Consider the following 19176-nt stretch of genomic DNA (forward strand, 5'->3'; position numbering starts at 1 on the left):
AAACCGCACGACGACATGGGGAGAACATGCAAGCTCCGCACGCAAGTGACCCGGGTGGAGACTCGAACCCGGGTTCCAGAGGTGTGAGGCAACAGTGCTAACCACTGCACCACCATGCCGCCCCGGTCAGCAGCCTTATATTATTGGAAATCACCATCACCTATATTTGCTGACCATTTCACTTGGGCTCCCACCGCCTTCACTTCCTCATGAATCAAAACAAAAACCAGTTCTCACCAGCTTCTACAGATGCACCACAAAGACCATTTTCATTACTTGCATCACAGCTGGACAGAACAGGGAAATTTATTAGAATTCAGGTTGAGTGTTGTTTGATTACCAATTGTCACTGTTTTTAAATCATTGTTTTTGTTCATTCGGTTGTTTCTTTTATTGTCTTTTAAATTCCTCTTATGTTGTCTTGTTTTTTTGTTTTTTGTGTTGTTTCATATTGGTATATTGTCTGTACAGCACTTTGGGTTCAACTCCTGTTGTTTAAAAGTGCTCTATAAGTAAAAATTTGAACAAGTTTTTGGAGTCGAAAGATACACCAGAGGGAATTAAAAATGATAGAACGTTAATAATATACCAATCAAAGCATGGGGTGCCAGAGGTAAACTGACCAATCATTGTGGGCTGGGAGTGCTGTTGGTAGAACTTGCTGATCTGGAAGAGGGGATCGTTCTGGTGGATTGATTGGCTAAATTTAAGATATATTTTTATAAATTACCGCATTTTATCAAAAATTGTCATATAAATGGTTTGCGGTGGGCATTTGCTCTGTCTGTTTTGTTGTTGTTTTTACTAAAAGCCCCACCCCCCCCCCCCCAAATTCCACCCTTGGTTGCAGAGGAAGGGAAATGACCATCCTTTTTCTTGGTGGGGGTAGAGCTGGCTTTGTTTCTCCCCATGTCACTCTTCCAACATTACGGACTTCATTTCAGGAAGTAGAAGGGTGCGCTTACACCGATCTACATGAACACGCACGTTCTTCCCTACACACCACGGACATGCAAATTTAACTGAAAATGTAATTCAAGATTGTCTTTGATTTAATAGTGCTTGTTTGAGAAATGCACATGAGAATTTTATTGCTCTCTATTCACACGACAATGAAAATGAATTAAACCTTTTAAGTTCTGCATTGTGGTCCATGTATGTGGTGTCCCAATATGTGCACTGCCAGGGTGGGAAACAGATTCTTCCCTTAGACCACCAGACTGCTGGATCAGACCTGAATCATAAACTGCACACACACACACTGCACGTCCCCTTTATCTATTATATACCACACATTCTCTGTCCTGCTGCTATTGTTTACACAATTATGTATTGTTATGTACCTCAATCTTGCATTTTTGCACACTTCTGCTACTTAAATACAGCATCTGTCACAATACTGTTTTCAAACTAGTACGGTTACTGCTTTTGTCATCTGCACTGTATGTTATGCATATTATATTATTTGTGTTTATATTGCTCTCTCTCTCTCTCTCTCACTTTCCTCTCCTTGACTCTGTATAGGTCTGTCTTGCCAGCACTTGTGCAGTCTTGTGTTGTTGCTGTTTTTGTTCGTGTTGCGCTATGGTCCTGGAGGAACATGCATGTTATGTTACACTATGTACTGTGTATTTGGCTGGAGTGACAACAAACCTGACTGACTTGACTTGTACTAAGGCAAACTCATGTCAAGAAAGCACATTCACTGAGACAAATACAAGATATGCCACTAATAATGTGATATATATATAATCCAGATATATAATTTTTTTTTATGAATTCAAATTGTAATTAATAATTAGTAAAGACAATATTAAAGAATCACTTAGTAACTATGTTGTGCGTGTAATGTGTGGTGAACCTATTAGCTGGCACTGTAATAAGGTATATTACAGTACATCGATATACAAAGGTATATTAAGGGGGGAAGGTTGGGTGAAAGAAGACAAATAAAAAACTGGGAGATACACGTCCCCTGGACAGAAATAACAAAAACAGTGGAATATCCGTACATTGAATTAATACACAGTAAAACTACTAGCCAGAATGCCAGCTTTTATTTTCAAATGAAAATACGTACAGTGCGTAAAATAGGTAGCGTAAGCGTAAGTGTAGACACTTGAATTGAGGGAAATGGCCCGCCATTTTTGACAGTAACGGGTTTCAGTTAGGTCGTCTGCAATTGTATAACTGTTAATCATAGCAGCTAGATGCTAGAGCTTTCTGCAGAAGTGATAGCTTACGATGTCTGGACGAGGAAAAGGCGGTAAAGGACTTGGCAAAGGGGGCGCTAAGCGTCACCGTAAAGTTCTTCGCGACAACATCCAGGGTATTACTAAGCCCGCTATTCGCCGTTTGGCTCGCCGTGGTGGTGTCAAGCGTATCTCTGGTCTGATTTACGAGGAGACTCGTGGCGTGCTGAAGGTGTTCCTGGAGAACGTCATCCGCGATGCTGTGACCTACACCGAGCACGCCAAGAGGAAGACTGTGACCGCCATGGACGTGGTGTATGCTCTGAAGCGTCAGGGTCGCACCCTGTACGGGTTCGGCGGCTAAACATTTTTTGCTTAATCAAATTAAATCCAAAGGCTCTTTTAAGAGCCGCCCAATTCATCTCTAAAGAGCTTTTGTCTCGTGTCTGTCATAAACCGTTCAAAAATGATTCTCATTCCTTTCGTTTGTGAAAGGATATGTAGTGTAATTACAACTTGGTATTGGTGTATTATACAGTGGCAGTGACATATGTATTTTTCCTTTATTTGGAGTTGAGGGATACTGGCAATGCTTCACAAAAATCGTCCATGTGTTTAAGTTCGGAAGATAACATATTTCATTATCCAATTGTATGCCCTTGGTGCACTATCTGTTAACTATTAATTATACGAAGAACCAATAGCGAAAAACCAAACGTATTTTATAATAAAAGTAATACACGTAGACATTTTATTTGTATGGGAATGTGTATTACAAAGAATCCTATGTATTCATCTTGAATGAAAACGTATGCATCAGTCAGAAAATTTCCGCATTCACAGATCTTTTGTTCAGATAATGTTTTAAAGCCGTAGCAGGATTGGACCAATGGGATTTGAATGGCAATTAGGCGGGCTATGAACATCCAATGAAAATATTCCTACCTCTAACACTCAATTTGCAAACCGTCCGTATATGAGGGGGACTTGGGACAAACTACAGATTACTTGTTTTTGCGATAGTATTCTGAACATGCCTGAGCCAGCGAAGTCAGCCCCAAAGAAGGGCTCAAAGAAGGCCGTTACTAAGACGGCAGGCAAGGGAGGCAAGAAGCGTAAGAGGTCAAGGAAGGAGAGCTACGCTATCTATGTGTACAAGGTATTGAAGCAGGTCCACCCAGACACCGGTATTTCTTCCAAGGCTATGGGCATCATGAACTCTTTCGTGAACGACATCTTCGAGCGCATCGCCGGAGAGGCTTCCCGTCTTGCCCACTACAACAAGAGGTCAACCATCACCTCCAGGGAGATCCAGACTGCCGTGCGCCTCCTGCTCCCTGGTGAGCTGGCCAAGCACGCCGTGTCTGAAGGCACCAAGGCTGTGACCAAGTACACCAGCTCCAAGTAAAGCGCTCTGCTGGAGACCTCCACAATCAACGGCTCTTTTAAGAGCCACCCACTCTCTCGAAATAGACAGATTCTCCACATTGTGCTTTTAATGCATATCTTAGTCTCTCTGCTGCAACTAAATGTACGAGCTAATTCTCTTAATGTAGGGATGCCACGTCTTTGTCATTTTTTAATTGAAACATTCGTTTGTGCTTACGGAATTGTAGTCTTCCGAAAAACTGCTGCAGTATATTGTGGTTTGTGTGTACCTCTCCACAGAGCAGCACAAACGAAACCGAAATGAAGTCTTCTACTTCAACATCATGCTGAAATGCGGCTTGAAATTTATCACGAAAACGCAAAGCTTCCATAAGAAGCTATTCCTATGCAAAGATAAATTTAACATAAATGAAATTACTTTCTTACACTTCTGCAATCTGGTAGACGCAATAGAACCCTGTATACTCGCACAACCCGGCAGAGGAACGGTTTTTACCCCCCACCCATCACTTCTGAACTCTCGGCACTGATCTCGACCATTCTGATGCAATACCTTAAGATGTGCAAAATACGTATTTATATGTATTTAAACCACTTGTCAAACTACCTCTCTGAAATGGTCACGCGCCAATTTACCAGCGCCTTTTATTTTTATGTATTTTATTTAAATAAATATACGTGTATGTGTGTATATACATTTTATTCTCGGATTCTATTTAATTGTAAGTTTTACTATGCATCTGCTGGCACGTTATGAACTAAATCTCATGTTTACAATGTCAGTAAAGCATCTTTATCTTTGATTTTAAAATCATCCTGTAAGGCCCATAAAGTAGATACTCGTTTTCTTTTCCCGGAAATCAACCTTTGATGTATTTCAGTAAGGTTATATACAATGTAAAATCTATTAAATGTAACTCTTAATTCGGAACAAAATCGGATGTTTTCTGTATCTTGTAGTAGCAGTATTTTGGTTATTTTAAAATAAACGAAACAGTTCATTAATGAACAATTAGCTATCATTGGTAGGATCGCGCAGTTCTTCGCGTTGATTGGCTAAGAGCTCTGTGGCATGATATCCAATGAGCGTAAGGCACTATCTCAATAAAGTCGTAGACTTGCACAAGGAACACGTATACGACATTTTGTGATACACAACGAATCATGAGCGGCAGAGGAAAAACCGGTGGCAAGACTAGGGCTAAGGCCAAGACTCGTTCATCGAGAGCTGGACTGCAGTTCCCTGTTGGCCGTGTACACAGGCTTCTGCGGAAAGGCAATTATGCTGAGCGTGTTGGCGCCGGAGCTCCAGTGTATCTGGCTGCCGTGCTCGAGTATCTGACGGCCGAAATTCTCGAGCTGGCTGGCAACGCTGCTCGGGACAACAAGAAGACTCGCATAATTCCTCGTCACTTGCAGCTGGCTGTACGTAACGACGAAGAGCTGAACAAGCTTTTGGGCGGTGTCACTATCGCTCAGGGCGGCGTGTTGCCTAACATCCAGGCCGTGCTGCTGCCGAAGAAGACCGAGAAGGCCGTCAAGGGAAAGTAAAGTAGTGGTTACGGTTGCTGATAAAACAAAGGCTCTTTTAAGAGCCACCCACTTTACTGCAAAAGAGCACCTAACTCCTGAATTTCTGTGTACTGAGTGGAAGAAATGGTTTGTATTAAATATTGGACGGGAATAGATTATATTGGCATAAATCGTTGAAAGTTGTGTAAGTTCCTGTGTTGCTGAACCTCATTTCGATCCGCTGCTTTACAGATGGAGTAAAGGAAGAGTAATGAGGATTGTCAGAGACCCATGTCACCCTAGTAACTGCGTGTTCGATTTGCTTACATCAGGCAAACTTCAGGAGTATTATGGCAAAAAGAGTGGTTGATCAGGACATATCGCCATAGCTTTTTAACACTTAATAATGTACATTTGCGTCAATAGCAACTAGTATACTGCACGTTACGGCAAAGGTATAGTATATTGCAAATTGTACAGATATTTCTTATATCCCAATAACATTACAATTATATTTTCAGTACTTTAGTCTTAGCCTTTTCTTACTTAACCTGCTAGACCTTATTAGTGTCTCTGGACCGAATCAGGGTATATTTCACTACATGTTGTACCATATGATAAATGAAGAATCTTGGTGTTTTTTACTTACAGAGGAAAACCTAGTTTATGCAGTAAAATGTATAAATCGTATACAATAAACTCATGAATTTCTTTTTTGTATTTTCCAATTACACCGGTGGTTGCTTCAAATTCATGTTTATTACATTCGTTACGTGGGGTGAGGGAAAAAATGCCGAAAAAAGGCTGTTTTCATTTACAAACTCGAGTATGTATAAGAGTTAGAAATTGCAGTATCGAGTGGCTCGATACAGGGAACCCCGCCTTTTTCCCGAAGCTGAGGTCTCAATCAGGTCGTTTTGGTGCACATAACCCGGTTTTGAGAAGGATATGCCATATTCTTTTTTTGTGACGAGAGCAAGTGTAGTAAAATGTCTGGACGAGGAAAAGGTGGTAAAGGACTTGGCAAAGGGGGCGCTAAGCGTCACCGTAAAGTTCTTCGCGACAACATCCAGGGTATTACCAAGCCCGCTATCCGCCGTTTGGCTCGCCGTGGTGGTGTCAAGCGTATCTCTGGCCTTATTTACGAGGAGACTCGTGGCGTGCTGAAGGTGTTCCTGGAGAACGTCATCCGCGATGCTGTGACCTACACCGAGCACGCCAAGAGGAAGACTGTGACCGCCATGGACGTGGTGTATGCTCTGAAGCGTCAGGGTCGCACCCTGTACGGGTTCGGCGGCTAAACATTTTTTGCTTAATCAAATTAAATCCAAAGGCTCTTTTAAGAGCCGCCCAATTCATCTCTAAAGAGCTTTTGCCCCATTATGCTGATGTCTATGGTGCTTGTTTAGAACGCGCAGCCTCAAGCAAAATGTCTTATTGTTGCGAACTATTTTCACAGGCGACGTTTATTATCTGTATTTTTCTTTATTTTGTTTCTAGAAGCATTTAATGGGCGAAAACTAAGTGTTTAGAGGTCAATCTTTCTGGAGTAGATAAATCAGGTGTAAAACTAATACTGAAATCTTTCGCAATAATAATCAGCACGGGGACCAGTTGAATAAGCATTATTCGCAGTACCAGTCAAAAGTTTCTGCACACTGACTAGTTTTGCTTGTTACTCACCTCAATTTCTATTTCTATCCTTTTTACAAGGAACACTAGGACGCGATTAAATGGTTAATGGGTGCATTTAAAGGAGAGCCTTAAATTTGACTGCCATGAACACGCAACCAGTTAAGAGGATGTCAGACATTCACTGTTACGTAGTCTTTCTGTGTTATATTGGGAACTTGTTTTATATTTTTGTTTATAGTAGTTCACTCGATTGTGGGGGAATATGATGTAAGTTGTCTGAGATTTTGTGCCTCGGGGTTGTTGTTTCTCCATTTTTGGGGGGACCATGGACATGGAATAAAATTGAACCTTTCTTAGGTAGAATTTTATTTTGTTCGTCCAACGTGTTTGACTTTGTACATAAGGCAACTATTAAAATGAACTAAGTGCAACAGTAAGGGTTCATTGACAAGTCAAAGTGACCCTTTAGCTGAATGAAGAAAATTACTGCTTGTGTGCAGCACAGTAATCAGTTAGAGGTGGGAAACAGACAAGGCCAGTACAATTAATGAATCCAACAAATATGACGCCTGTGTAGAGGACATGGAGGTGGTGAAGTCATAGAAATATCTATGGATCCACGTAAATACCAGGTTGGATTAGATGGACGACACAGCCGTCATATCGAAAAGTTTACAGCAGGTTGAATGTGTGTGGCAAGCTACTGGGATGATCTACCGATCCAATCAACGTTAATTAATTTACTATGCTGTGATGTTTTTAGAAATCAAGATTATGAAAGAGAAATACAATAAATGTTTAGTGTAAACGCATTGCTCCAAAAGACATGGTTTATTCATACATTACAACCAAATAAAATACGACAATGGTTTAAATCACTATTCTTTAATACACAGATGCCAGTTACTGTAGGTGACAGACTGGAAAATGTAGACTAATATGCTGTCGGCGATATATCTGAATCGAGAAGAATAATCCACGTAATGGAATATCCCTTAAATGTAACATTGACTTAATACAATAGATTATATGTATTTAAATCAGTATGTTTGTATTCGTCAGATACACTTATACATGTTTCAATTCACAAACAAGTGGCTAAAATTACATTTCCTGTTTAAAAAGTGCTCAGAAAGTGAATGGATACAACTTACTCACAACTAAAAGGAGGCGGTCCACCATTCTCGGAAACGGTGGGTTTCAATCAGGTCGTTTGCAAACAGATATATATATGTGTATATATATTATATATAATACCACTTTCTCAGTGCCTTGAAATTGGTTTTTCTGTGTGAGATACTGAAAACGAAGTAAAAACTGTGCGATGTCTGGACGAGGAAAGGGTGGCAAAGGACTTGGCAAAGGAGGCGCTAAGCGCCACCGTAAAGTCCTTCGCGACAACATCCAGGGTATTACCAAGCCCGCTATCCGCCGTTTGGCTCGCCGTGGCGGCGTCAAGCGTATTTCGGGTCTAATTTACGAGGAGACTCGTGGCGTGCTGAAGGTGTTCCTGGAGAACGTCATCCGCGATGCTGTGACCTACACCGAGCACGCCAAGAGGAAGACTGTGACCGCAATGGACGTGGTGTATGCGCTGAAGCGTCAGGGTCGCACCCTGTACGGATTCGGCGGCTAAACGTGCCTGCTTTCTCAAATTAAATCCAAAGGCTCTTTTAAGAGCCGCCCAATTCATCTCTAAAGAGCCTTTTGTCCCGTTGTCTGTCATAAATGAAATGCAACGATTGACTGATATTTTACAAATAAACCCGATAACTTTTTAGATGAATCGCTTTTGCGTGTGAAGGAGCTTTTTATCCCGCTGTACTGGTTTACATGGTTCCAGAATGAAATGTAATGAACCAATGGTGCAGTTCCATAGATATGTGACTTGATACTACTAAATTCACTACGGACTTTTTGCTGGATTTCAAACCAACATCTGGTGTACATTTCCTTGCTGTCTTCCTGGAATGTGCATGTAACGGGAAGTTGTGATAGTATGTGGTGTGTTGTTGTGCCGAACTGAGTATTTTAAGACCAATCACGTCTAAGACCCCGGCCACTTCTACAAAAAACTGCCAAAACAACTAAGCATTAAGTAAGCATTTTAAATGCACCTACCTCGTTTTCTAATTAGACATATCGTCTACTACATTAAATAATATATGATTGACAACGTAGATTGCGGCTTTGTTCTTTCCGTTTTTGGTTGTCTTTAATTGTGACATCTTTACACTATGTATGTAGCAGGGTTGCCAGGTTTAGTCCACTGGCTGGCGTGAGATTTAAAATTCGAGTCTATTCTGCGACACAGATTTACAAGGATTTTGTATACTATATTTGCAAACTGCCCCAACGCTTTTGATGTAGCTAATTTTAGGTTTATAATGCAACGATATAGATTTGCCGTAAGATCTCTTCCGTGAGAGTTGGCAACACTGATGTAGGGAGACACATATTTCTTTGTGACTGCATGCGCTTTTAAGTCATTGAGTAGAGCTTTGATTTCAATATTAAAATATCTACAACGTGCCTTACACCCATCATTGGTGACAGGGGCGATTCACATTTTCCCCATTCCTTTCGGTACTGCTTCTTGTACTTTCCCCACTTTGGCATAGTGTATAATTGTCAATTTATCACTGTCCTAACTTCATTCTACGAGATCCAGGAGACTAATGAGAATATCCACAGATTTATAGTGAAACATTTCTCCCCAATTGTTTTTTTTTATATAAAAAATAAAACCCACCCGATATACGCTATAAGCAGCCCAAAATTTAACTACCTGCTCAAGTCAAATTTTACCCATTTACATTTACAGGATTTGGCAGACGCCCTTAGCCAGAGCGACTTACCCGCCAAAGGAAATCAAAAGAAGCCAAATTGGGCGGGAATCCGCCTAATATAGCAACACTGTGTATGAGGGAGAGACGATAGGTAACTTTTAATTGTGATTAAGTAGGGTTACACTGGAACATGGTTATGCAACGCGAGGGAAATTAACTAATTTAAATCAACTAATATATCGGTAACAAATTATAGCGTGAAATAGCATTTGACATAATTTGGAACTAAATGCAAATCTAGAAACATGGCATACACCGGATTCTCTATTACCTCTTCTATTTTTGTATATTCCTTTTGAATTGAAAACGTCTATACCCGTCACAAAAGGTCCGCAGTGGCTGATCTTTTGTTCAGAGAATGTCTTGCCAGGTTGGAGCAATTTGGACCAATAGAATTTCAATGCCAATTTGGCGGGCTATGATCACCCAATGAAATTATACTACCCCTAACACCATATTTGCAAATCGTTCCTATATAAGGAGTACGCGGGACAAGCACACTTCTACTCGTGTTTGTGATATTTTAGGAAAATGCCTGAACCAGCGAAGTCCGCACCCAAGAAGGGCTCCAAGAAAGCGGTCACTAAGACCGCTGGAAAGGGAGGCAAGAAGCGTAAGAGGTCAAGGAAGGAGAGCTATGCTATCTACGTGTACAAGGTGCTGAAGCAGGTCCATCCCGACACCGGTATTTCTTCCAAGGCTATGGGCATCATGAACTCCTTCGTGAACGACATCTTCGAGCGCATCGCCGGAGAGGCTTCCCGTCTTGCCCACTACAACAAGAGGTCAACCATCACCTCCAGGGAGATCCAGACTGCCGTGCGCCTTCTGCTCCCTGGTGAGCTGGCCAAGCACGCCGTTTCTGAGGGCACCAAGGCTGTGACCAAGTACACCAGCTCCAAGTAAAGTGCTCTGCTGGAGAGCTCAACAACCAACGGCTCTTTTAAGAGCCACCCACTCTCTCGAAAAAGGCAAATCCCGACTACTCGAATATGAACATATGCGCTTGTTCACAAGCTCACTAAGGGATTATAGGGCTCATCTTTTCAATTAAATTACTCAAGTTATAAAAGCTAAGTTCCAATGGAGTCCGTTCCAGACGGCAGTTTTTGGGTTCTGGAATATTTTAATTACGAAGTAGTTGTATGAATGCCACGGGTTCTTAATATTTAATATGCAGTATGCTTCGCTTGTACTGCATACTAAACGATTTTCGCAGTCTGTTGCAACGCGTACAAATGTATACCGTTCTAGATTCAGGGACCCCCAAAGCGGTGTATTTTAACATGGTCTAGCAAAATGTTAATGATCCAATGTTGCACTTACTGGTCCTTGAATAGTGTTAAGTCTTGTGTAGCTGTTGGGTAGCTCCTGCCCCAAGACAGTTAATGCCTGTACCTGGACATTAACTTTAAGCTCACCCTAGTTATGCTTAGCTGACTCCTTGACGGCATGAATGTTTGCAGTGTGACATTTGCCTCACTTCTGTGCGTCGCATTGGACAAAGCGTCTGGTAGATGTGTACATTTGAAGCTATTCATTATATGAGACAAACCTTTTATGTGGTGTCGATACAATTTTTAGGAATATTATACCATGAGAAGTCGAATGTGTTCATGTAATAGCGGTATTTGGTTATGCGTGTTTTAAAATGAACGAAAATGTATTCACTATATAAGTAATTATATATATATATATATGTATATACACAATAAACGAAACAGTCCACTAATGAATAATTAGACTTTGTTATTGATAGGGTCATGCAGTTCTTCACGTTGATTGGCTAAGAGCTCTGTGGCATGATATCCAATGAGCGTAAGGCACTATCTCAATAAAGTCATAGACCTACACAAGGAACACGTATACGACATTTTGTGATACACAACGAATCATGAGCGGCAGAGGAAAAACCGGTGGCAAGACTAGGGCTAAGGCCAAGACTCGTTCATCGAGAGCTGGACTGCAGTTCCCTGTTGGCCGTGTACACAGGCTTCTGCGGAAAGGCAATTATGCTGAGCGTGTTGGCGCCGGAGCTCCAGTGTATCTGGCTGCCGTGCTCGAGTATCTGACGGCCGAAATTCTCGAGCTGGCTGGCAACGCTGCTCGGGACAACAAGAAGACTCGCATAATTCCTCGTCACTTGCAGCTGGCTGTACGTAACGACGAAGAGCTGAACAAGCTTTTGGGCGGTGTCACTATCGCTCAGGGCGGCGTGTTGCCTAACATCCAGGCCGTGCTGCTGCCGAAGAAGACCGAGAAGGCCGTCAAGGGAAAGTAAAGTAGTGGTTACGGTTGCTGATAAAACAAAGGCTCTTTTAAGAGCCACCCACTTTACTGCAAAAGAGCACCTAACTCCTGAATTTCTGTGTACTGAGTGGAAGAAATGGTTTGTATTAAATATTGGACGGGAATAGATTATATTGGCATAAATCGTTGAAAGTTGTGTAAGTTCCTGTGTTGCTGAACCTCATTTCGATCCGCTGCTTTACAGATGGAGTAAAGGAAGAGTAATGAGGATTGTCAGAGACCCATGTCACCCTAGTAACTGCGTGTTCGATTTGCTTACATCAGGCAAACTTCAGGAGTATTATGGCAAAAAGAGTGGTTGATCAGGACATATCGCCATAGCTTTTTAACACTTAATAATGTACATTTGCGTCAATAGCAACTAGTATACTGCACGTTACGGCAAAGGTATAGTATATTGCAAATTGTACAGATATTTCTTATATCCCAATAACATTACAATTATATTTTCAGTACTTTAGTCTTAGCCTTTTCTTACTTAACCTGCTAGACCTTATTAGTGTCTCTGGACCGAATCAGGGTATATTTCACTACATGTTGTACCATATGATAAATGAAGAATCTTGGTGTTTTTTACTTACAGAGGAAAACCTAGTTTATGCAGTAAAATGTATAAATCGTATACAATAAACTCATGAATTTCTTTTTTGTATTTTCCAATTACACCGGTGGTTGCTTCAAATTCATGTTTATTACATTCGTTACGTGGGGTGAGGGAAAAAATGCCGAAAAAAGGCTGTTTTCATTTACAAACTCGAGTATGTATAAGAGTTAGAAATTGCAGTATCGAGTGGCTCGATACAGGGAACCCCGCCTTTTTCCCGAAGCTGAGGTCTCAATCAGGTCGTTTTGGTGCACATAACCCGGTTTTGAGAAGGATATGCCATATTCTTTTTTTGTGACGAGAGCAAGTGTAGTAAAATGTCTGGACGAGGAAAAGGTGGTAAAGGACTTGGCAAAGGGGGCGCTAAGCGTCACCGTAAAGTTCTTCGCGACAACATCCAGGGTATTACCAAGCCCGCTATCCGCCGTTTGGCTCGCCGTGGTGGTGTCAAGCGTATCTCTGGCCTTATTTACGAGGAGACTCGTGGCGTGCTGAAGGTGTTCCTGGAGAACGTCATCCGCGATGCTGTGACCTACACCGAGCACGCCAAGAGGAAGACTGTGACCGCCATGGACGTGGTGTATGCTCTGAAGCGTCAGGGTCGCACCCTGTACGGGTTCGGCGGCTAAACATTTTTTGCTTAATCAAATTAAATCCAAAGGCTCTTTTAAGAGCCGCCCAATTCATCTCTAAAGAGCTTTTGCCCCATTATGCTGATGTCTATGGTGCTTGTTTAGAACGCGCAGCCTCAAGCAAAATGTCTTATTGTTGCGAACTATTTTCACAGGCGACGTTTATTATCTGTATTTTTCTTTATTTTGTTTCTAGAAGCATTTAATGGGCGAAAACTAAGTGTTTAGAGGTCAATCTTTCTGGAGTAGATAAATCAGGTGTAAAACTAATACTGAAATCTTTCGCAATAATAATCAGCACGGGGACCAGTTGAATAAGCATTATTCGCAGTACCAGTCAAAAGTTTCTGCACACTGACTAGTTTTGCTTGTTACTCACCTCAATTTCTATTTCTATCCTTTTTACAAGGAACACTAGGACGCGATTAAATGGTTAATGGGTGCATTTAAAGGAGAGCCTTAAATTTGACTGCCATGAACACGCAACCAGTTAAGAGGATGTCAGACATTCACTGTTACGTAGTCTTTCTGTGTTATATTGGGAACTTGTTTTATATTTTTGTTTATAGTAGTTCACTCGATTGTGGGGGAATATGATGTAAGTTGTCTGAGATTTTGTGCCTCGGGGTTGTTGTTTCTCCATTTTTGGGGGGACCATGGACATGGAATAAAATTGAACCTTTCTTAGGTAGAATTTTATTTTGTTCGTCCAACGTGTTTGACTTTGTACATAAGGCAACTATTAAAATGAACTAAGTGCAACAGTAAGGGTTCATTGACAAGTCAAAGTGACCCTTTAGCTGAATGAAGAAAATTACTGCTTGTGTGCAGCACAGTAATCAGTTAGAGGTGGGAAACAGACAAGGCCAGTACAATTAATGAATCCAACAAATATGACGCCTGTGTAGAGGACATGGAGGTGGTGAAGTCATAGAAATATCTATGGATCCACGTAAATACCAGGTTGGATTAGATGGACGACACAGCCGTCATATCGAAAAGTTTACAGCAGGTTGAATGTGTGTGGCAAGCTACTGGGATGATCTACCGATCCAATCAACGTTAATTAATTTACTATGCTGTGATGTTTTTAGAAATCAAGATTATGAAAGAGAAATACAATAAATGTTTAGTGTAAACGCATTGCTCCAAAAGACATGGTTTATTCATACATTACAACCAAATAAAATACGACAATGGTTTAAATCACTATTCTTTAATACACAGATGCCAGTTACTGTAGGTGACAGACTGGAAAATGTAGACTAATATGCTGTCGGCGATATATCTGAATCGAGAAGAATAATCCACGTAATGGAATATCCCTTAAATGTAACATTGACTTAATACAATAGATTATATGTATTTAAATCAGTATGTTTGTATTCGTCAGATACACTTATACATGTTTCAATTCACAAACAAGTGGCTAAAATTACATTTCCTGTTTAAAAAGTGCTCAGAAAGTGAATGGATACAACTTACTCACAACTAAAAGGAGGCGGTCCACCATTCTCGGAAACGGTGGGTTTCAATCAGGTCGTTTGCAAACAGATATATATATGTGTATATATATTATATATAATACCACTTTCTCAGTGCCTTGAAATTGGTTTTTCTGTGTGAGATACTGAAAACGAAGTAAAAACTGTGCGATGTCTGGACGAGGAAAGGGTGGCAAAGGACTTGGCAAAGGAGGCGCTAAGCGCCACCGTAAAGTCCTTCGCGACAACATCCAGGGTATTACCAAGCCCGCTATCCGCCGTTTGGCTCGCCGTGGCGGCGTCAAGCGTATTTCGGGTCTAATTTACGAGGAGACTCGTGGCGTGCTGAAGGTGTTCCTGGAGAACGTCATCCGCGATGCTGTGACCTACACCGAGCACGCCAAGAGGAAGACTGTGACCGCAATGGACGTGGTGTATGCGCTGAAGCGTCAGGGTCGCACCCTGTACGGATTCGGCGGCTAAACGTGCCTGCTTTCTCAAATTAAATCCAAAGGCTCTTTTAAGAGCCGCCCAATTCATCTCTAAAGAGCCTTTTGTCCCGTTGTCTGTCATAAATGAAATGCAACGATTGACTGATATTTTACAAATAAACCCGATAACTTTTTAGATGAATCGCTTTTGCGTGTGAAGGAGCTTTTTATCCCGCTGTACTGGTTTACATGGTTCCAGAATGAAATGTAATGAACCAATGGTGCAGTTCCATAGATATGTGACTTGATACTACTAAATTCACTACGGACTTTTTGCTGGATTTCAAACCAACATCTGGTGTACATTTCCTTGCTGTCTTCCTGGAATGTGCATGTAACGGGAAGTTGTGATAGTATGTGGTGTGTTGTTGTGCCGAACTGAGTATTTTAAGACCAATCACGTCTAAGACCCCGGCCACTTCTACAAAAAACTGCCAAAACAACTAAGCATTAAGTAAGCATTTTAAATGCACCTACCTCGTTTTCTAATTAGACATATCGTCTACTACATTAAATAATATATGATTGACAACGTAGATTGCGGCTTTGTTCTTTCCGTTTTTGGTTGTCTTTAATTGTGACATCTTTACACTATGTATGTAGCAGGGTTGCCAGGTTTAGTCCACTGGCTGGCGTGAGATTTAAAATTCGAGTCTATTCTGCGACACAGATTTACAAGGATTTTGTATACTATATTTGCAAACTGCCCCAACGCTTTTGATGTAGCTAATTTTAGGTTTATAATGCAACGATATAGATTTGCCGTAAGATCTCTTCCGTGAGAGTTGGCAACACTGATGTAGGGAGACACATATTTCTTTGTGACTGCATGCGCTTTTAAGTCATTGAGTAGAGCTTTGATTTCAATATTAAAATATCTACAACGTGCCTTACACCCATCATTGGTGACAGGGGCGATTCACATTTTCCCCATTCCTTTCGGTACTGCTTCTTGTACTTTCCCCACTTTGGCATAGTGTATAATTGTCAATTTATCACTGTCCTAACTTCATTCTACGAGATCCAGGAGACTAATGAGAATATCCACAGATTTATAGTGAAACATTTCTCCCCAATTGTTTTTTTTTATATAAAAAATAAAACCCACCCGATATACGCTATAAGCAGCCCAAAATTTAACTACCTGCTCAAGTCAAATTTTACCCATTTACATTTACAGGATTTGGCAGACGCCCTTAGCCAGAGCGACTTACCCGCCAAAGGAAATCAAAAGAAGCCAAATTGGGCGGGAATCCGCCTAATATAGCAACACTGTGTATGAGGGAGAGACGATAGGTAACTTTTAATTGTGATTAAGTAGGGTTACACTGGAACATGGTTATGCAACGCGAGGGAAATTAACTAATTTAAATCAACTAATATATCGGTAACAAATTATAGCGTGAAATAGCATTTGACATAATTTGGAACTAAATGCAAATCTAGAAACATGGCATACACCGGATTCTCTATTACCTCTTCTATTTTTGTATATTCCTTTTGAATTGAAAACGTCTATACCCGTCACAAAAGGTCCGCAGTGGCTGATCTTTTGTTCAGAGAATGTCTTGCCAGGTTGGAGCAATTTGGACCAATAGAATTTCAATGCCAATTTGGCGGGCTATGATCACCCAATGAAATTATACTACCCCTAACACCATATTTGCAAATCGTTCCTATATAAGGAGTACGCGGGACAAGCACACTTCTACTCGTGTTTGTGATATTTTAGGAAAATGCCTGAACCAGCGAAGTCCGCACCCAAGAAGGGCTCCAAGAAAGCGGTCACTAAGACCGCTGGAAAGGGAGGCAAGAAGCGTAAGAGGTCAAGGAAGGAGAGCTATGCTATCTACGTGTACAAGGTGCTGAAGCAGGTCCATCCCGACACCGGTATTTCTTCCAAGGCTATGGGCATCATGAACTCCTTCGTGAACGACATCTTCGAGCGCATCGCCGGAGAGGCTTCCCGTCTTGCCCACTACAACAAGAGGTCAACCATCACCTCCAGGGAGATCCAGACTGCCGTGCGCCTTCTGCTCCCTGGTGAGCTGGCCAAGCACGCCGTTTCTGAGGGCACCAAGGCTGTGACCAAGTACACCAGCTCCAAGTAAAGTGCTCTGCTGGAGAGCTCAACAACCAACGGCTCTTTTAAGAGCCACCCACTCTCTCGAAAAAGGCAAATCCCGACTACTCGAATATGAACATATGCGCTTGTTCACAAGCTCACTAAGGGATTATAGGGCTCATCTTTTCAATTAAATTACTCAAGTTATAAAAGCTAAGTTCCAATGGAGTCCGTTCCAGACGGCAGTTTTTGGGTTCTGGAATATTTTAATTACGAAGTAGTTGTATGAATGCCACGGGTTCTTAATATTTAATATGCAGTATGCTTCGCTTGTACTGCATACTAAACGATTTTCGCAGTCTGTTGCAACGCGTACAAATGTATACCGTTCTAGATTCAGGGACCCCCAAAGCGGTGTATTTTAACATGGTCTAGCAAAATGTTAATGATCCAATGTTGCACTTACTGGTCCTTGAATAGTGTTAAGTCTTGTGTAGCTGTTGGGTAGCTCCTGCCCCAAGACAGTTAATGCCTGTACCTGGACATTAACTTTAAGCTCACCCTAGTTATGCTTAGCTGACTCCTTGACGGCATGAATGTTTGCAGTGTGACATTTGCCTCACTTCTGTGCGTCGCATTGGACAAAGCGTCTGGTAGATGTGTACATTTGAAGCTATTCATTATATGAGACAAACCTTTTATGTGGTGTCGATACAATTTTTAGGAATATTATACCATGAGAAGTCGAATGTGTTCATGTAATAGCGGTATTTGGTTATGCGTGTTTTAAAATGAACGAAAATGTATTCACTATATAAGTAATTATATATATATATATATGTATATACACAATAAACGAAACAGTCCACTAATGAATAATTAGACTTTGTTATTGATAGGGTCATGCAGTTCTTCACGTTGATTGGCTAAGAGCTCTGTGGCATGATATCCAATGAGCGTAAGGCACTATCTCAATAAAGTCATAGACCTACACAAGGAACACGTATACGACATTTTGTGATACACAACGAATCATGAGCGGCAGAGGAAAAACCGGTGGCAAGACTAGGGCTAAGGCCAAGACTCGTTCATCGAGAGCTGGACTGCAGTTCCCTGTTGGCCGTGTACACAGGCTTCTGCGGAAAGGCAATTATGCTGAGCGTGTTGGCGCCGGAGCTCCAGTGTATCTGGCTGCCGTGCTCGAGTATCTGACGGCCGAAATTCTCGAGCTGGCTGGCAACGCTGCTCGGGACAACAAGAAGACTCGCATAATTCCTCGTCACTTGCAGCTGGCTGTACGTAACGACGAAGAGCTGAACAAGCTTTTGGGCGGTGTCACTATCGCTCAGGGCGGCGTGTTGCCTAACATCCAGGCCGTGCTGCTGCCGAAGAAGACCGAGAAGGCCGTCAAGGGAAAGTAAAGTAGTGGTTACGGTTGCTGATAAAACAAAGGCTCTTTTAAGAGCCACCCACTTTACTGCAAAAGAGCACCTAACTCCTGAATTTCTGTGTACTGAGTGGAAGAAGCAGTAGGTTGTATTAAATGTTGGACGGAAATATATATAATAATTAGCATAAATCGTTGGAAGTTGAGTTCAAGCCCCAAGAATATTCCCCCCCAGAAATACATCCTTGTTGAAATCATTTAAAACAACAATTTTCCAGATAGGTTAAATTGTGCCCATCTGTCCATTAATTCAGATTCGAGAAAATAGATTGAGGCTGATGATGTTATCACCTCTAATTTGGCAGAAATTTACGCAGTATTTATAAGTTGTATATGCTAAATTGTTAAATCATTTTTAGTAAGCAGCCCCGTTTCATATGTCGTTACTTAAAATTTAGTTGTTATATTTATGGCTTGAGGTGATGTTAAAGTTAACAAAAAATAGTTTTTATTTTCCAAAGCGGAATACGTATTATAGCGCCTGAAATCGCAACGTTGTCTCACTCAATACAGGAGACCCCGCCTTTTTCCGAAACCTAGGTCTCAATCAGGTCGGTTTGGCGCGC

At 41.4% G+C, this 19176-nt stretch overlaps 10 protein-coding genes across 11 annotated transcripts; all 10 read left to right on the plus strand.

The window, feature by feature from the left end:
• The first annotated feature begins 2221 nt into the window (after positions 1-2221).
• Positions 2222-3257, plus strand: LOC125710022 (histone H4). Its single transcript, XM_048979173.1, has one exon. It carries the CDS (start codon positions 2245-2247, stop codon positions 2554-2556), a length of 312 nt encoding a protein of 103 aa, XP_048835130.1. The 5' UTR covers positions 2222-2244; the 3' UTR covers positions 2557-3257.
• LOC125710014 (histone H2B) lies at positions 3187-4279 on the plus strand. Its single transcript, XM_048979164.1, has one exon. It carries the CDS (start codon positions 3226-3228, stop codon positions 3598-3600), a length of 375 nt encoding a protein of 124 aa, XP_048835121.1. The 5' UTR covers positions 3187-3225; the 3' UTR covers positions 3601-4279.
• Positions 4280-4707: 428 nt separating this feature from the next.
• LOC125710016 (histone H2A) lies at positions 4708-12550 on the plus strand. Of its 2 annotated transcripts, none has more exons than XM_048979167.1 (2): positions 4708-5240; positions 12072-12550. In XM_048979167.1, exon 1 carries the CDS (start codon positions 4746-4748, stop codon positions 5130-5132), a length of 387 nt encoding a protein of 128 aa, XP_048835124.1. In that variant the 5' UTR covers positions 4708-4745; the 3' UTR covers positions 5133-5240; positions 12072-12550. The 2 variants fall into 2 exon arrangements, with proteins under 2 accessions (XP_048835124.1, XP_048835123.1); XM_048979166.1 differs by lacking the exon at positions 12072-12550 and adding an exon at positions 5346-5824.
• On the plus strand, positions 6042-6459 carry LOC125710021 (histone H4). The gene has a single exon (XM_048979172.1). The coding sequence runs from the start codon at positions 6083-6085 to the stop codon at positions 6392-6394; it is 312 nt and encodes a 103-aa protein (XP_048835129.1). The 5' UTR covers positions 6042-6082; the 3' UTR covers positions 6395-6459.
• LOC125710361 (uncharacterized) lies at positions 7978-13185 on the plus strand. Its single transcript, XM_048979985.1, has 5 exons — positions 7978-8359; positions 10122-10479; positions 11570-11854; positions 12072-12076; positions 12765-13185. Exons 1-5 carry the CDS (start codon positions 8053-8055, stop codon positions 13118-13120), a joined length of 1311 nt encoding a protein of 436 aa, XP_048835942.1. The 5' UTR covers positions 7978-8052; the 3' UTR covers positions 13121-13185.
• LOC125710018 (histone H2B) lies at positions 10080-11437 on the plus strand. Its single transcript, XM_048979169.1, has one exon. The coding sequence runs from the start codon at positions 10109-10111 to the stop codon at positions 10481-10483; it is 375 nt and encodes a 124-aa protein (XP_048835126.1). The 5' UTR covers positions 10080-10108; the 3' UTR covers positions 10484-11437.
• LOC125710015 (histone H2A) lies at positions 11424-12550 on the plus strand. Its single transcript, XM_048979165.1, has 2 exons — positions 11424-11966; positions 12072-12550. The coding sequence occupies exon 1, from the start codon at positions 11472-11474 to the stop codon at positions 11856-11858; it is 387 nt and encodes a 128-aa protein (XP_048835122.1). The 5' UTR covers positions 11424-11471; the 3' UTR covers positions 11859-11966; positions 12072-12550.
• A 1517-nt stretch (positions 13186-14702) lies between the features above and the next one.
• On the plus strand, positions 14703-15245 carry LOC125710024 (histone H4). Its single transcript, XM_048979175.1, has one exon. The coding sequence runs from the start codon at positions 14779-14781 to the stop codon at positions 15088-15090; it is 312 nt and encodes a 103-aa protein (XP_048835132.1). The 5' UTR covers positions 14703-14778; the 3' UTR covers positions 15091-15245.
• Positions 15246-16812: 1567 nt separating this feature from the next.
• LOC125710020 (histone H2B) lies at positions 16813-18163 on the plus strand. The gene has a single exon (XM_048979171.1). The coding sequence runs from the start codon at positions 16835-16837 to the stop codon at positions 17207-17209; it is 375 nt and encodes a 124-aa protein (XP_048835128.1). The 5' UTR covers positions 16813-16834; the 3' UTR covers positions 17210-18163.
• Positions 18152-18688, plus strand: LOC125710017 (histone H2A). The gene has a single exon (XM_048979168.1). It carries the CDS (start codon positions 18198-18200, stop codon positions 18582-18584), a length of 387 nt encoding a protein of 128 aa, XP_048835125.1. The 5' UTR covers positions 18152-18197; the 3' UTR covers positions 18585-18688.
• Positions 18689-19176: the final 488 nt, after the last annotated feature.

This window comes from Brienomyrus brachyistius, chromosome 16 (genome assembly GCF_023856365.1).
Source record: "Brienomyrus brachyistius isolate T26 chromosome 16, BBRACH_0.4, whole genome shotgun sequence".
In the NCBI taxonomy this organism is placed as follows: Eukaryota; Metazoa; Chordata; class Actinopteri; order Osteoglossiformes; family Mormyridae; genus Brienomyrus; species Brienomyrus brachyistius.

What these genes read in the sequence shown, in the direction of transcription:
- LOC125710022 (XM_048979173.1), top strand. Translation starts at nt 2,245, where the DNA reads ATGTCTGGACGAGGAAAAGGCGGTAAAGGACTTGGCAAAGGGGGCGCT.
- LOC125710014 (XM_048979164.1), top strand. Translation starts at nt 3,226, where the DNA reads ATGCCTGAGCCAGCGAAGTCAGCCCCAAAGAAGGGCTCAAAGAAGGCC.
- LOC125710016 (XM_048979167.1), top strand. Translation starts at nt 4,746, where the DNA reads ATGAGCGGCAGAGGAAAAACCGGTGGCAAGACTAGGGCTAAGGCCAAG.
- LOC125710021 (XM_048979172.1), top strand. Translation starts at nt 6,083, where the DNA reads ATGTCTGGACGAGGAAAAGGTGGTAAAGGACTTGGCAAAGGGGGCGCT.
- LOC125710361 (XM_048979985.1), top strand. Translation starts at nt 8,053, where the DNA reads ATGTCTGGACGAGGAAAGGGTGGCAAAGGACTTGGCAAAGGAGGCGCT. An exon ending in CACCCTGTACGGATTCGGCG is followed by an intron (nt 8,360 to 10,121) that starts GCTAAACGTGCC and finishes TGCCTGAACCAG; the next exon opens with CGAAGTCCGCACCCAAGAAG. An exon ending in ACCAAGTACACCAGCTCCAA is followed by an intron (nt 10,480 to 11,569) that starts GTAAAGTGCTCT and finishes CCGTGTACACAG; the next exon opens with GCTTCTGCGGAAAGGCAATT.
- LOC125710018 (XM_048979169.1), top strand. Translation starts at nt 10,109, where the DNA reads ATGCCTGAACCAGCGAAGTCCGCACCCAAGAAGGGCTCCAAGAAAGCG.
- LOC125710015 (XM_048979165.1), top strand. Translation starts at nt 11,472, where the DNA reads ATGAGCGGCAGAGGAAAAACCGGTGGCAAGACTAGGGCTAAGGCCAAG.
- LOC125710024 (XM_048979175.1), top strand. Translation starts at nt 14,779, where the DNA reads ATGTCTGGACGAGGAAAGGGTGGCAAAGGACTTGGCAAAGGAGGCGCT.
- LOC125710020 (XM_048979171.1), top strand. Translation starts at nt 16,835, where the DNA reads ATGCCTGAACCAGCGAAGTCCGCACCCAAGAAGGGCTCCAAGAAAGCG.
- LOC125710017 (XM_048979168.1), top strand. Translation starts at nt 18,198, where the DNA reads ATGAGCGGCAGAGGAAAAACCGGTGGCAAGACTAGGGCTAAGGCCAAG.